The sequence below is a fragment of the Erithacus rubecula genome (genome assembly GCF_903797595.1).
Source record: "Erithacus rubecula genome assembly, chromosome: 3".
NCBI lineage: Eukaryota > Metazoa > Chordata > Aves > Passeriformes > Muscicapidae > Erithacus > Erithacus rubecula.
In genome coordinates, this window is record NC_136689.1 from 39,882,867 (window position 1) to 39,898,943 (window position 16,077).

General features: G+C 38.1%; 1 protein-coding gene across 4 annotated transcripts in view; it reads right to left on the reverse strand.

The window, feature by feature from the left end:
• Positions 1 to 16,077, reverse strand: part of GADL1 (glutamate decarboxylase like 1) — a 175,239-nt gene that overhangs the window by 55,670 nt on the left and 103,492 nt on the right. For all 4 annotated transcript variants that reach the window (XM_079301442.1, XM_079301443.1, XM_079301445.1 and 1 more), the window contains 7 exons: positions 13,451 to 13,620; positions 12,533 to 12,659; positions 10,765 to 10,855; positions 10,041 to 10,147; positions 8,433 to 8,548; positions 2,426 to 2,505; positions 2,256 to 2,310 (listed from right to left, as the gene is read on the reverse strand). In XM_079301442.1, the coding sequence (XP_079157568.1) occupies positions 2,256 to 2,310; positions 2,426 to 2,505; positions 8,433 to 8,548; positions 10,041 to 10,147; positions 10,765 to 10,855; positions 12,533 to 12,659; positions 13,451 to 13,600 (726 nt within the window). In that variant the 5' untranslated portion in view covers positions 13,601 to 13,620. The remainder of the gene's footprint in view (positions 1 to 2,255; positions 2,311 to 2,425; positions 2,506 to 8,432; positions 8,549 to 10,040; positions 10,148 to 10,764; positions 10,856 to 12,532; positions 12,660 to 13,450; positions 13,621 to 16,077) is intronic.

Here is a 16,077-nt window from a genome sequence, read left to right on the forward strand (position 1 = left end):
TGTGGAGGTAACTCAATGGAGCTTTAGTGAAATCAGACAGCAGCTGAAAAATCAAACTCCACATAAATCTTCCATGTATCTTCACTCATCTGAAATCCAATAATTTTTCTCTTTTTTTCTTTTCTTTTTTTATATATATTTTTTTTTAAATGTTGCTAAGCATCTACAGAGACAGAAAGGCTTGATTCATGTTTACACCCTGACAGTTTTGTACTTCTTTACAATGTAGAGGACTGTTAGAATGGTACATAATCATAATTTATTTATATTTTAGATTTTCTTTACAAATGGCTAAAGCAGTGAAAAGTAACACTGGAATGAACTTAAATTAATCCCATACATTCACAAAGACTTACCAGTCTTTAATTCACTTCGTGGTCATTTATTCTGAGTACAAGCTAGCAAAATAGTTAATCAAACTTACTAATCAGCCTGAAGCTTGAGTTCAGAACACTTGCAAGTGAGGCAAAGATGTATCCAATGCATCTATTTTCTGCTAGTGTTCCCAGCAATTTTGTCCCACAGCTACATCAAAGTCAAAGGTTCTCAAGCAGCCAATTGCTAGCACAACTGAATGCAGGAACATGTCTCAGATCTCTACAAATTCCAGTAATTGCTACCATTATACTTTTCCCACAAAGCAGGGAATTAAATTTTTATTACTCTTGACAATATAGTTAAACTAATCTTCCTGCTTAAATTCTTTTAAAAGAAAAGACTCTTGCCATTCATATTCAGCGATCATTTTGTGCTTCAATCACTAGCAAATACATCCTCTGTTGTCTAGAGTCATTAAAATATTTTCTGTAATTCACTGAAGTGTCCTTCTGTAAAAGCTGTAAAGTAGCACTTTGTCAAGGACACACTGAAGCTCTGATGAAATGAAAACCTTCCAATACACCTGTAACTTCCTTCAAAATGCAAGTGAAATAGTGTTTTCCTGTAAGCAGAGCATTTTAATATAGAACATTTGTTTTTAAATTGCAGAGTAGCATACTGAGGTTGACCATTCTAAAAAAGTCATAAATGCAAGATGATTTCTTTCAAATGGCCATTACATGTATTGTTACAAGAACAAACAAGAATACTGTTTATGCAAAAGCAAAGGGTTGATTCTCCTGGAAGCCTGCTTTGTTTTGCTTTATTTTATTTCATCCCATTCTCCACCCCACCCTTCCCCTCAGCTTGCTCAAATGAGTAAAGTACAGGTTGTCTTCCTCAGAAAATGCAAAGTACAGAAAGAGGCAAGCAAGAGAGTTTGCATGGTCATTAGGGGCCCCTGTATCAACAGCTCTGCTATCCAGCATGAAACCCAAGTAGGAGATGGTGGTTTGGCAGAAAATGTATCCAAATCAGAACTTACTAAGAGCTGTTGTGGCCATGCCAGTGCAGGACAGGACAGGACTGCCTTGGCTTTTCTCTCAGCCACAAAGGTAGATTTCCCAAGACAGTATCCCATGGAAATCACCATCCATGCCATGGTTGCTGCACTAGTTACTTTGTATTCAGTCACCATGGACTAAGGGCTGAGCTCTGAATTCTACTGCTCTGATGCACAAACTGGAAGTGAGAAATAGGGTGAGCTAACCAAGCAGAAAGAAGATCCTCCTCGAAGCCACATCTAGTCCTACCAGCTCTCCAAAATAAATTATGTTGACTATAGGTAAGAGCTGTCTTATAGAGTGTGGGAATGTATGTCTACATGCATCAGTGCCTTTCCAAATTCTTGCCTTCTACTTTCTACTTGGCAAAATCCCTAGGGGAAAAGAGGCACATCTCTGCACTCTCACTAGAATAATGGAAAGGACAGAGTTTGAAGCTCGTAAGACAGTTTTAGAGACTAAGCCACATGTTACAGTTCCTGCTCACTGCAGAGGCAGTAGAGCAATAGCTGCTGTAATTAACTGAAAAATCGTTTTAGGAAAACATACTGCATCCATTTAAAAAGGGATCAAGGGCAAAAGAAATCCTATAAGAAATGTGCTAAACACTTCAGAGCAGCATTGTACTCGGGACTTTCATTAGCAGGAAACACCCTGTGGAATTTTCCTCCCTTCTAAGAGTGTAGAACCCATAAGCCTTGCCTTGTTCCACAAGTTTGTGGCAAACAGATTGCACCTGTAAGAAAGACATTGTTACATTAACTGCCCTATTTTTAGGATTTTGGTCACTCTTAGTTTTCCTTCCTTTCACTCAGACACAAGCACACAGTCTGCATACACTCCTCTCTCCTTCATGCTCTCTCCCCCTCTCACCTCTTTCCTGGCCCGCTGGACTTGTTTCTCCAGTTCCTCAGGTATCATCTTACCTCTAAGGGACACAGATTTAAAACTTTTTCAGTTACATTCAAATAGGTTAGTTATGTACAGCACTACTGCATTTCAAAAAGGCTCAGAGATCAGAGTCATGGCTTTTACTTTCTTACCTTTCATCTGTTTTGATGAAGTACACGTTCTCTGTACCAATACCTAGGAAGGAGGCTGCCTTCTTCATGGAGTAATGGCACTGTAGGTGAGAGAGGCATAAAAAAAAAAAAGTGCACACACAATTAAGCAAGAGAAACTAATTGCTTAACATAGGGAACAGTAACAAATACAACACCACCTAACAGCCACGACAACAGCATATTCTAACACAAAAAGCAAATTGATAAGGTACATATCTCAAAGCCCATCTTGTACTTAACACATACAGAAAACTGGAGAAAACAAGACAAAAAAGATTGTGCACCATGTTTTAAATGCAGGCTTAACAAAAAAAGTTAGAAGCTCTATTTCATGCAATTTTTCTTAGAATGAAAAGTAGAAGCTTTTAAGTGTTATCAGGGAAGAATTACTAATTGTTTCAAAATGTTTTAATAGTACTGAGTCAAAACTATCAATAAGTGTAAGAGTTAGGAAATGCATGAGGAAAAGGGTCTAAAGGCTATGTAACTCAACAGCCTGGAAGCAGTTAATTAGGTCTGAAAGTCCAAAAACACCACTCCTTGGAAACTGGATCCTTAGTTAAGATGCATATTTGAAGCCTCTTCTACTTTATGCTTGTAAAATTCTGTATGCTTTCTCTAATACTCAGCTGGTGGCCACTACCAGAGACCAGATACTCCAAAGACAGGATATTCTGCTGAACTGACCTGTGGCCATGTTCACAGGACCAAGGAGCTCAAGTCCCAAGACCTTCCAAAGCTTCAGATGTGGTAAAGTGGGGATTTGCAAGGCTTTCAACATCCTGTCTCTGCAAAAGGGTCTGGAAATCATGGTGTGTGAAGATATTCCTGTGAATGTGAACCTTAGAAACTATTATGAAAGCAAGCAGACTTTAGACAGGACTCAGTACATCTTCAGATTTTACTGTGGATTTTGCAAAAGGTTCCAGTGTGGGCCAGTCTACATTTTTCAGAAAATTGAGTTACTTATTTTAGCAAATTTCAGCTAGGTCTCATCACAGAGACATATCTGAATGTGTACACAGACACATGCAGCCCACTTCTCACATTGCACTGGATAAAGGGCATCAGTCTGTGAAGTCTGCAAAGTGAGTCTAAAATTGGATTTTAGAAATGGGTGTTTATTTAATCAGAATGTGGTAAAATTACTAAGGTGAGAATGCTATTCAAGCCCACAGGTCACTATATACTTTTTATGAACTTTTTTTTTTCAACTAATAGTAATGGTTTATCTAACCATACTTCCTTTATAAGGACCTGCTGTACTGTGGATACTGTTATTCCAGCACAAGGACAATTTGTCTTATTCCAGAACAAGAGTACACTGATCTCTGCTTAATTTGTCTTCAAGATTAGCCTGGGAATTCAAGATACTTCTTAACCCAAAGATATTTAGAAGTCAAAACTACCCACTTATAGCAGTGGAGTCACTTTTGAGAGTAGACCACGTCCTGTAGGACCAGGCAGTTCTTCTCAGAACCAAGACCATCCAACCTTTGGATTATCACTGCCCTTCTCACAAAAATGAAATTGTCTCTTTAGCACATTATTACTGAAGGGTTAAAATAATGCATACTCCAGCAAATGTAAAGATGTCTAGAATTGTTACTTTTCATACAGGAGGTGAAGCCAGGTGGTTAATTAATTCCATTTTCTTCCTGAGAGTTCACACAAATGCAGTTACTGCAGAACATAATTATGAAAAATGTACAATATTTTAATGTGTGGGCATGAATATATTAAGGGTATTAAAGCCTGTCACGCTTCTTTTGATGAGATGGATGATCTCAGAGGGCTCTTTTTCTTTTTGACAAAGAGGTTTCCCCCACCATCACCCACCTTTTAAATAAAGGCATACAAAGGCATTACCTGATGCCACTGAGTAGTTTTAAAAAAACCTTAATTTGTAACATGACACATCCACAAGGCCTTTAGGGCTTAATCATTTAGACTCTTGCAAGAATAATAACATACATAGGTGGATAATTAGTCTTACATTGCATCAATAAAGGTAATAATGATTGTAAGTGGCTGTGTGCTGTTCAGCAGAAGCTTGGAGATGTTTTTGATTGACTGGTGAATCACTTCAAATACAAGTTGCCTCCATCACTGATATCTAGCCATTACTTTCAAATGAAAGGTATGAATCACCAAGAATAATCAGATTGCTCCAAACTGAGTGAGCAGCAGACCTGCACATTCAGTATACTAGCAAGCAGACAATCAGTAAATTATATATTTTATTATAAACAATGGTAGGAGAGACTGGAAGAAAGATAAAAGAGGCTTGAGTACCCAAGAGATTATACCAAAAAGCAGAGGAAAAGAGAAGAGGGAATACAAAAGCAAACAGGCTGCAAGATACCTTCTTTTCCCTCCAGAAGTACTTCTGTACTTCTTGGAAAATTCTGTCCTTCAGTAAGACAGAAAAAAGAACAAGACCCATAATACTACATAGACTTGGAATATGCTTCCTTTGATGAAAGAAGAGGTCTTCCATTTACATTGATTGGAAACATGCAAGAATTTCTTCCCCCCTCTTCATTACTAGAAGCCATTATGCTAAATCACATTGCACCATTTTAAGAAAAAATATATCAGAGAACATTTAGCAGCATTTAGTGTGCCTTGTGAGTGTAATTCACTTTCCATAGTTTCCTTTCCAAAAAAAAAGATAAAGAAAAACCCAGGTGAAAAAATATTATTTTAAATACTGTGAGTTCAGATTACTCTTGCCATGTGTTTTACAGTTTAGTTTGCCTGGAAAAATTATTAAATCTGTATTCATTTGTAGTAAGAAATTGCCATCTTTGAGCACAAGATCAAATTGGTGCATTTAAGATGTACTGCTGTACTATTTTACCTATATCTAGACATAGTTTCCATTTCCTAATAATGTTTGCAAAAAAACAAGGCACTTTCTACCTGTGCTCATTAAAACAGAAGATAAATTTGTATTTTCTTGATTTTAAAAAGTTTCCTAGTAACATAATTGCATAAAACAATTACATTATTATGAGATTGTTTTATTACCCATTTTTGTCTGCTGTAATTCCAACAGGAGACAACATGATAAGTTAATGTTGTGTTCTCTCACTTTACTACCTTCATGATCAAGTTGCACTGGGGAGGAATTTAGTTTCATTTCATCTAAAAAATTGCTCATATCAGCATGTACATTTCAACTGTTTACACATCTTCTCCTACCCTTGCTTATCTCAAACTTATCACATTTCTACCTTTCAGATCAGTGTAACACATACTTGTGCCAGAATAAAGTTTAGATGGGACTCAAATAGCAGAAGGGAATAAAAAGATGGGCTGGTATCTATAACTAGAACCGTATTTATCTCCTCCAGAGTCACAAATCATGCCTTTAGAAAACAGGACATAACAATTACTCTTCTGCTGCTACTGTCTCAAGGGGAATCTGTAATGGTCCAGCAAAAATATTACAGAGTATCAGCATAAACAGTGTTCACTGTGTTATCACCACCGTTTTGAATAACTAAGCATTTACTTGCAGGAGCCTTTTTATTCCTGAAGGCCAAGCAGAATATGTGAGGACCTTGGGTGGGCAATGCATTAAATATCCATCTTTGTTACCAAAAAACATACAAAAAATGCATAGCCCCAGTCACATAAGTCATTGACAGTCTGTGCATTCCCTGGCCTGCAGCAGGGCAACGCTTTCAACCTGACAAGTGCCAAACTGGAACTCAGAGACTTGGCAAATCAAGGCAAAAATCATTTCATTTCAGCACAGCAGCCAAGCCCTAAAATGGCACAAGGGCCCTGGACAGTCGTGTTTTGACTCATTATTAATACTCAGTTCATTGCAGCCTCATGCCATGATTCATGATGAAGATAAACCCAGGTTGTTGACTTCTCCAAGTATTGTTTTACTTTTTGTTTGTTTTGTTGGGTGGGGTGGAGGTTTTACAATTTCCTTCTCCAGGTACCTCTTCAGTTAAAACAAAAGAAAACAAATCCAACAAAAAGGAAGGATGTTGGGATGAGGGGATTGAGTGCACCCTCAGGATGACATCAAGCTGCATGGGACATTGATCTGCTGGAAGGTAGGAAGGATTTCCAGAGGAATCTGAACAGGCTGGACTGATGGGCAAGGCCAAGGGTGTGGCATTCAACAAATCAAAGCTCACAGTCCTCATCCTTTCTGTTACAGTGATTGAAAATATGTAAGAATTTCTTCCCCCCTCCTCATTACAAGAAGTCATTATGCTAAATCCCATTGCATAATTTTAAGAAAAAATACATCAGAGAACATTTAGCAGCTATGGTCATAAGAGGACCAACTAATTCAGCTTTCTTAGTTCCCTTTCTAAAAAAGGAGAAAGAAATATCCATATGAAGTGTTACTTTAAATACTGGTTACATATATTCTTAATATGGCATATCTGAACCAAAGTTTCCTAAAGGTCATGTAGCTTGGACTCAATACAGGCAGATCTAAAATAAATATAAATGAATATACCCATTTCCTCCCTCATAACACTGAATAAACACTAGTGATCCTAGAAAATAGTCACATTATCTAGCCATTAAAAACATCAGTTTTACAGTAAATAATTGAGTACTAAAGACTACGTGGTTGTGTGAAGCAAACTAAGTATTAGAGATCAAAAGCATGGCTTTACAAATAATTCACCAATTTATTTTTCCTGGTCAGTTCTATGTTTTATGGTTTTGGCCTTCCTGGTGGACCAAAGACATAAAAATAAATTTATTCTGGCAGCCAGTTGAAATTTATTTTGACATTGTTTGCTTATTTCAGAGTAAGAAAATACATTGTAGTTAAACCATGCAATGAAATAAAATGTTACTTCATGATAAAAGTTTCATGGGCTTCACTTCACAAGTATTTATGGAACTTTCTTCAAACTTCAAATTTTTTCCTCCCTGTTTTGAAGATGCAACATGGTGGATTAAGTAAGAACTGGTATGTCATTTCATACACACACTTTACAGGAAAAAAAATGAAAACAAACAAGAAAATATATTCTGTTGCGGGAAAAAAACTAAAAACCACCTTTATTTAGGACATGTGGGCTCAGTTTCAAAAGAGATGTTGTCCTAGAAAACATACAATGCCTTCATCCCTTAGGCTTCTTCAAAATAAGCCTTTCATCAATTTACACTGCAAACTGTTTGGAGCATAAATGTCTGAGCTAAAATTATTCTACTAAGTCTATATTTTCTAATACAACAAGGTTTTGTGGAGGCTTCCACTGAGGTCTTTATACAGTAGAGTCAGAATCAATAACAACTCTGCACTAATCAAATGATAAACTCTCAAAACTGAGGGGACAGGGAAGAGAAAAAAGCCTCCAAAAACTACCTTCAGAATAAATTTATGAATGTAACTCAATTTTCCACAGGCATTTTGGACTGATATTATTCAAAAACTTCAAAAAATAGCCACATATTTTCAATTATTTAAAGAAAAAATGTCTAGAGGTCCAGCATTTTTTTTCTGAGGGGCATATGGTGGGTTTGATTCTGTACCACAACCAATCTGTACTCAGACACAGGGCAAAATGGGAGCTGCTGAGAGCCATCTCACAGGTCCACAAGAACTCAGTTTAGTACAAATTTAAACATGCAGAAAAAAACCTTTGACATCCAAAACCTACCTACAGCTCCTGCTAGACCAAATGCTGTGGGAAATCAAATGCTGCAGACCTCCACAATACAGCACATGCATTCTGCTTCAGGTTTGCCCCATGCACAACCTATTCTTAGATCAGCAGTTTTCAAAGCAGGAACATCTGTGTTTGTTTTCTGAAAGCAAGAAAGCTTCTGCAGGGAAATTAACCATCAGACTTCTCCAGTTAGCTCCAATATTCCACATCATACACTGATGTCAGAATTATTGCACCAGTGCCCCATCAGATATGTAAATTATATCATTTTGCAGCTACTGAAAAAATAAAGTTGAAAAAGCTTTTCTTTGTTTCCATTTTACCTCTTCTGAAGCGAACAGAACCAGTCTTGGCAGACCTGAAAGCCCTTTCTCCTTTATCTCAGGGCAAAATTTGTACCTTGCCAAGTTCATGGCATACATATTAGAAACAGAGCCACCTGCAAAAAGAGACATAAAAATATTGTATTAGCCACAGCACGAGAACCATTCCTGCATCTGAGTGCTTGACCTATTAAGGGAAAAATAAACCCCACAGGCATCCTAGTGATGCATCCATCACAGTTTATTTCCTCCCCTGAAGGCTGCATACATAAAATGAGCCTGGGGCTCTGCAGCAGGCATGGAAAGAGGCTCTTGGAGGCTCTTTGGGGATGTCTCCTGAGGAATAAGAGCTGTGTCCCACCAGTCCTTCCCAATAGAGGAAACCCTGCCACAGCACCTTCCCCTCTGCACTGAAGCAGAGCAGGCTCAGCTGCCTGCACCAAGCTCAGAGCCTTGGAGGTCTCTTGGGCAACCAAACCTCAGAGGACCATAGGAGAAAAAAGTCTTTGGGAAAAAAACCAAAAATGTCTGGAAAAAAAAAACAACAAAAAGATCTTTGGAAAAAAATAAAAACAAACACAGTGAGTGGGAACTACAAGGTAAGATCTGAACATGTTTTATTCACTCAGGACAGGTTTTATTCATCTAGAAGGAAAAAAAAACAAAGCAGGAAGAAAAACTTTTACATGAAACTAGAACTAAAAAAAGGGACAATTAATTTCTCTTCTCTCAGTAGATCACTAAGTTTTAAGCCAGAAATTCTCCCGTAAAAGTAAGGCTTCTACCAAAAATACACATAAAATTTGATGTGAAAAAGAATTCCATGCCAGTAACATATTTTAAAAATGGGTATTTTTAGCTTATTTATTTTTCTACTACTCATGTGTAGGCTAGAATTACTACTTTGTTTCAGTTTTGGGGGAAGGAGTTTAAGCTCATGTATTCATTTAATTTCTTTCTCACCCTTTAAATAGATATAAAAGCTTCACATCTAGCACAATTAATTGTTTTCTGAATAATCTGTGAAATAACACCATTGTGCTTCATAATTTCAGTTCAGTGGGCTGAAGCACTGCCTTACAGAATATTTGAAAAATATGTTTTATCAAGCAGACTAAGAAATATCTGTTTGGCCTGCCTTACCATAACATTTAATAAAATTATAAAAATTCAAATGAGTTAAGATCATGTAAACTCTTGCTCCCACAGTTCACAGGCAGGATACACAGATCCATGCCCTCAGGCACTATGGGTTGGCATCCAGCACATAAATCAGCTCCTTGTCTGTCAGCTAAGTTGACTCCTTCCAATGAGGCTGTTGGTATTGTTAATAAGGTCAAGAAGGGCACCAGCTACAATTAATTCCAACCATTAAACAATTAATTTCCAATAATTCCATATAATTATATTTAATGTAGAAGTGTTTTCATTCATTCACTGGTCAGAATCATTGAATTATTACTAGAAACACATAAGATAAGCCTAGATTTTTTTTTTTTTTTGTATCACTACACTTTTGCATGCATTTTCAAATATTTTACATTATGCCAACGTTCATAGAATTAATGGAATTAGGCAGTTTATAATAACTCAGCTTGAGGTTCCTACCTGGATTAAATATACCATCTCCTTCTTCCCAGCCTATGAATTCAATCATTTTCTTGATGACTGCTTCTTCCACCAACAGAAACACAGGGGATACTTCATATGTGTATCTAAAGAGAAATAATAGCATGATAATTGGTATTAAAACTACAGCACTCATGGCACAGAACATTGCTAAAACTAGGTAAAGGCTTCTTGCTCCTTTCTCTAATCAATCAGCAGCTGATCACCACCAGCAGTAGGACTCTGAACTAAAAACATTATGGATCTGACCCAGTAGAGCAATTGCTTATTTTCTGGCAGCATCTCATTGACACTTCCACTCTCAAAGTAGTGCACCTGAGTTTGGTCTTAATGCAGGTCACATGCTCAAATTTCAGCTTTACATTTTCAAATAAACAGTAGGCTGGTAACCATTCACATTCAACTCTGTTCAGAATGCCTCAAAGGAATGAACAACTAATTGAAGTCTGATTAATCCCTTTTTATGTACCAAGTAAGGTAAAAGTGTAGGTTTAATAGCACTGAAAAAAAAAACAACTGTCCTCCTAAACCCCATCTCCAGCCAATCAGAATCAGCCTGTTTTGTCTCCCAAAATCTTGGACAATTACTACTTCTTCTGTAACACTGAAAACAGAAATCAAAAGCAACGAAGCCAAAGAAGTTCTTCTTGCAAAAAGCACGTTATGTTAATTTATCATCAGGAGGACAAAGAACCACACTTACACACTGGGGTTCAGTGCTTCTGTAAGGAAACGAGCCACTAACGAGTAATAATCTATTCCTGCATACAGCTGATTGAAAAATCTTGGATGATCTGAAAATACAGATGAAAAGCAAGTGACAGGATATTCCAGAAAAGATAATACATCACCCTCCCTCTCAGTTGAATGCTGATTACTGCAAACCACAATTGACTCCATTCACTCAGTATTCTCTGGATTTGCTGTCCTTTCCCAAAGTTGGACATTCCATTGAAAGTAAATTTGATAAGCACTTTCAAACCCCTAAGCATGTATTGAGAAACGCAAGTGGTGCACAGAACAAATGCAAGTTGTTTACAAGTTTTATACAACAAAAAATGAAAGGGATTGACAATTGAGGGTACATAGTGGCTTTAAACAGGGGTTTTGAGAGGCCACAGTTGATGCTTAGCCAAATTTTGCTAAGCAGTAGAATACAAGAGCCTGCTGATCCCAAGCAGCTGTGGCTTCTCTCCCACCAAAGTCTCAACAGAGAGAGAGGCAGTCTAACAGCTTGGAAAGTTTTGCTGCATATTTAAAATTAATAAGAAGTTAAGAGAATTTGTTTACCTGCCTTGAAATACTGAGATATAACTAATTTTGACAAAATTCTATTGCTGCCTATAAAAACAACTCAGTTCAACAGTGGAGTCACCACCTAAATTTTAATCCATAGCACAACATTTTTACATGCAAGACCAGGTAAACAGTATGATTCCATTTATATTATAACAGAGGCTTCAAAAATGTCTATGCTCAAACTAAAGACTATTTGCACAGCATATTTTTATATACTACATGCTTGCTAATGTGACAGTGTAACAAATTATAATCTAAAGGCAATTTGCAAAAGTAAGATAAACAAAACATCTTCCACTAGCTCTTTAATTATATCAACATATTATTAGTACACTCCCCCTGCAGGTCAGTATCACTACTCTTCTGTGGTTTTCAAAAGCATAAATTCTGTCTCCAAATTATTTTACAGTTTTACTCTGCAGCAACAGTGATTGTAGCAGGGAATGCAGAACAGAAATGCACAACTAACTACATCAGATGTCTTTCTTACCAAAATACAGCCTAAGCCACATGACATCTGAGATTCTGAGCTACTGATTCACAGTGCTATTTCCTGAGCAGGTGTTGTGCATCCCTTTCCATCAAGATTGAATTACCCTGCACATGCTGCAGGAAGGTTAGCTGTAGAGAGCTAATCCTGCAGAGATGTGGCATACTGTCTCTGAAACACTGCAGGCTCTCTTCTCATGGTGTCTGGAACAGGAATTACTGCCTATCAGCAAATTAACACCCTACAAGACTATTGCTCAAATAGAACAATAACAAATGGAGGGTAATCATCATCACTAAGAGCACACGAGGGCAAGGATGGTGACTCCAAATCTCATCACTCAGACTGCAGGAAATCACAAAAAAAGGTCCTTCTCCTGCCTATTTTGCTAGACTGTTACATTATCTGTCTAGGTGACTTTCCCAAGACTTCAAAATTACAGAATCTACTATTAATGCAAATGGCATTACTTTAATTATTTTTTCATTATTTGGCCATTATTACATATTTTAGTCAAACTTATGGTGACCAGAATCCATTAAAACAGCTATTTGCACACTTGTATAGGCAGGAGGGAAACAAGCATTCATGCTCCCAGGTCCCCAAAAGTGACAGAGCTTTGTGAACATTATCCCATCTAAGTCAGCCTGCAGAGCAACTGTGCTAAAAATCTCATTCCTACTGGTTTTGACGCTGAATTTTATAACATCACGGCAGAGCTGCAGGATCTTCTGATGACATTCTCCAGTGTCCCTCATTTCCAGGTCAAGAATCTGCTTCAGCTTTTCAGGGGCTTGCCACTCACAGACCTAGAGATGGAGAGCAGGGCAGACAGCATCAGTGAACAGCTTAGCCAGGAGCAAGAGGTTGTAGAGGTACAAAGTAATCACCCCGTTCAGCACTGCTTTCACAAAACTTCCCATGACAGGGCAGTGTGCCACCAGAAAATACATCCAGTAAACTGGCCTCATGGGATGGTGGTTTTATATGTCTCAGGCAGCACTCAACCATAAATGTGTGCTGAAAGGCATAAAAAAAAAGAGGCCTGCAGCTCAAATCCTGTCCTTAGGTAAGGATTTGTAAATCACGGCATATTCAGATGTTGTTCTGCCAAGGAGTGGGAGCAAGCAGTGCTTGCCCAAATGCAAGCATGGTGTGTTTGCAGGACCTCTTCCCATACAGCCTCTTAAGCAGGTTCTGCAGAACCCACAGCAATGTTAAAATGTTTTCCTTTCACTGTGGTACCACACCCACTTCCCTCCTTCTCCACCACCAGTGGCCCTGAGGAGCAAACAAATAACCCCACTCCAAACATGAAAAACACTTCAGCCATCTGTGATCTCAAAGAAAATGACCTTTGTATTCTAAGATTTTAAAAAACACCATAACTTTCCGGCAGATATGTATGCTAATTAGGTTATTGGAAGGTTTTATAATACATTCTTTATTAACTTGTAAGGCTGTATTTTCTTTTGGAGCCAAGCAAGGACTAGAAGCAATTTTGAGGCTACTTAGAGTGCAATAAAATACAGCTTATAAGAAATTGATTGATTGTTCACGATCTTCACTGCAAAGTCTCAACAACACTCTATGGCTTTACCTTTTCTGTTACATCATCCGCTTTCTGGACAATTTCTTCCATTATAATCTTACAGGCCTCTTCCACAAACTTCTCTCCTGCTTTGGAGTCCATTATTGGACCATTTAGGATGACCCCATCCACCAAAACAGCATTCTTCTTCTGCAGCATCTCCTGCTTGCAAACACCAACTGTAAGAGAAATAACTCATCATTAAAGCCAGAGTAAATAAATAATAAACTAAAACAATATTCTTTCACTGCTGGAGATTTAGTCAACTCTAGAAAAAGCTCATATGGACTTTTTACCTGTACAAAAATCCTAGATTTTGGTGGAAGAGTATTTACAGACAAAAAAAAAAACCACATTACTTCAAACACAAACTGTTATTCTGCAGGCAATAATAGCCTACTTCTATTGTATCTACTGCTTTCTCTAACATACAAAAGCATGCAAGGGACATTCCAAACACAGAGGAAAATACAGTTCTGGCTTAGAAAATGTTACAGCTGTATAAATAGAAATACAGTGAAAGATAATGGACATTTTTCTTAGCTGAAAATGTTTCCCCCCACAAGCCATCCCTCTGCTCCCACTCTTTCATGAAATAATGTTCAGCTTTGTTTCCTGTATCTTTATGCTGTTCCTTCCCCCCAGCCAGTCCTCTTGCTCGGAATCTTCTCTATTCTTTGCAGAATGCTTCACTGACCCACACTCCATGAAAATAAAACATTTCTATGTCACATACCTGTACTTCCTTCTGCCCTTATCCTATTAAGTGCCCTCAGTCCTGGATTACAATAATCTGTTGGGCAGATTATCTTGTTTATTCCTTTCTCCAGTGATGATCTCCTTCCCCTCCCTCACCTTTACCCATGAGACACTCTCCTTATGTGCTGCATGAACACATTTTTACTTCCTCCTTTACATCACCCCTGAGAGCTTATCCAAGATGCTTGTAAGACACTGGCCAGCAGTGGCAACCACGTATCTCTTTCATGTATTGATTTCATATGGTGAGATCAGGACTCTGGTTTTCATCAGCATGAGGATGAAGATGAAATTGAGACATCTGGAGATATCAAGGGAATAGATATTTGAAACGGTATCGCGCTGAAAGGAGAAGCAGGAACTACTGTAGGCAATTATCTGGGTTACAGGCAGTATCTGTTCACTGGTCCTGCTTTGGGACAGCTGAGATCTGTAACCCCAGGCAGCACTGCCACCGTGGGCAGCACTGTCCTCCTTTACAGTGAGGATGGTGCAAGGCTGGGGTGTATGGAGAAAATTCTGTGCCCAAAACCGCTTTATCTTACTGCTTTACCTTTTGCTCCACTTACAAAGTAGAGAAGACAGGCAGCTCCTTCACAGGTCTGAACAACTGAATTTCCAGAGGACTGCCAAGCACTGCAGCCTGACACATTCATCATGCTTATCATAATTACAGCTCCTCATGCACAGGAGGACATAGAAGAACAACAGTGCTGCTTAGAAGTGTGCGTCACTTCAAGGTCCATTGATTGAAAGAAACCCTGCTAATCCCATGAGCTTTTATTTTCTGGTGACTCAGAGAAGCTATTCAGTTCATTTTGATTTATCAGGAGAGATATGACAAGCAAGATAAAATTCTAGCATGAGATGGGACCTCACACTTCTCATAATGCTGCCAACAAAAATGACACACACACCTTTCTCCCCACCCCCCCCACCCCTCCCCACCATGCATTTCTGAAATTACTTCTATTTTTAATCCAATTGGGGCAGCATACTAAATTTTTCTGAACCGAGTAGCCTTCAGTCCATTGTTATAGGAAAGGCATAGATGTTTTTACCGGACAGATGGAGAACAAGCGGGCAAACAGTATTAAATCTTCAATAGGTAAAGAGGGAAAAATCACAGAAATCAAAAATGTCATTTCTCATCATGCTTTCCAGCACACCTCAGCAGAGGCACTGTAAAAAAACTGCAGCTTTGGAAAAGTCTTAGATGTTTATCTCTGGAAACATAAGCTAGTAGGTCAATTTTACAAGATTTGAAACCCTGGGTATTACTAGGAAATGGAAGGCATCAGGGCTTTGGGCAGAGAGAACAGAGACTAATTTTGTGTTGAGACTTAGCTTTTTGAAGCATAAATAGCTGCCTTAAGTACTGTTCAGAATTCAAAAAACACCAAAAAGAATATCAGCCTTAACATCACCTGGAGAGTCTATGATCTCTATGTATGCCAAAGATGTTTTGTTTCTACAAAAAAAAAGAGGACAGGATCTTAAAAAAAATGCGAGGAAGATTAATATCTATAGCAGGGCACAGATACTTCCTTTGTTACAATTAATACTTTCTTTTGTTACAAACAGAACAGATGGCATAGCAAGACCACTCATAACTCTTCAACTTCTTTTTTTTGTTTGTTTGTATGGGGTATTTTGTTGTTGTTGTTGTTGTTTGATGCATTAGTTTTGGGGGTTTTATTCTCCTTCAAACTCTCAGGTGTCTGCTAGAAACAGAGTTGTGTAAAAGGTTTCTATCGGTAACTCCCTGAGCCCTATTTCTGTCACTTTTGCACAGAGACAAGATACTACTATTTCCATGACTTTACAACGATCTTTTCACAGGAATTCTGCAAAAGCAGAACTTTACATTACTTTTT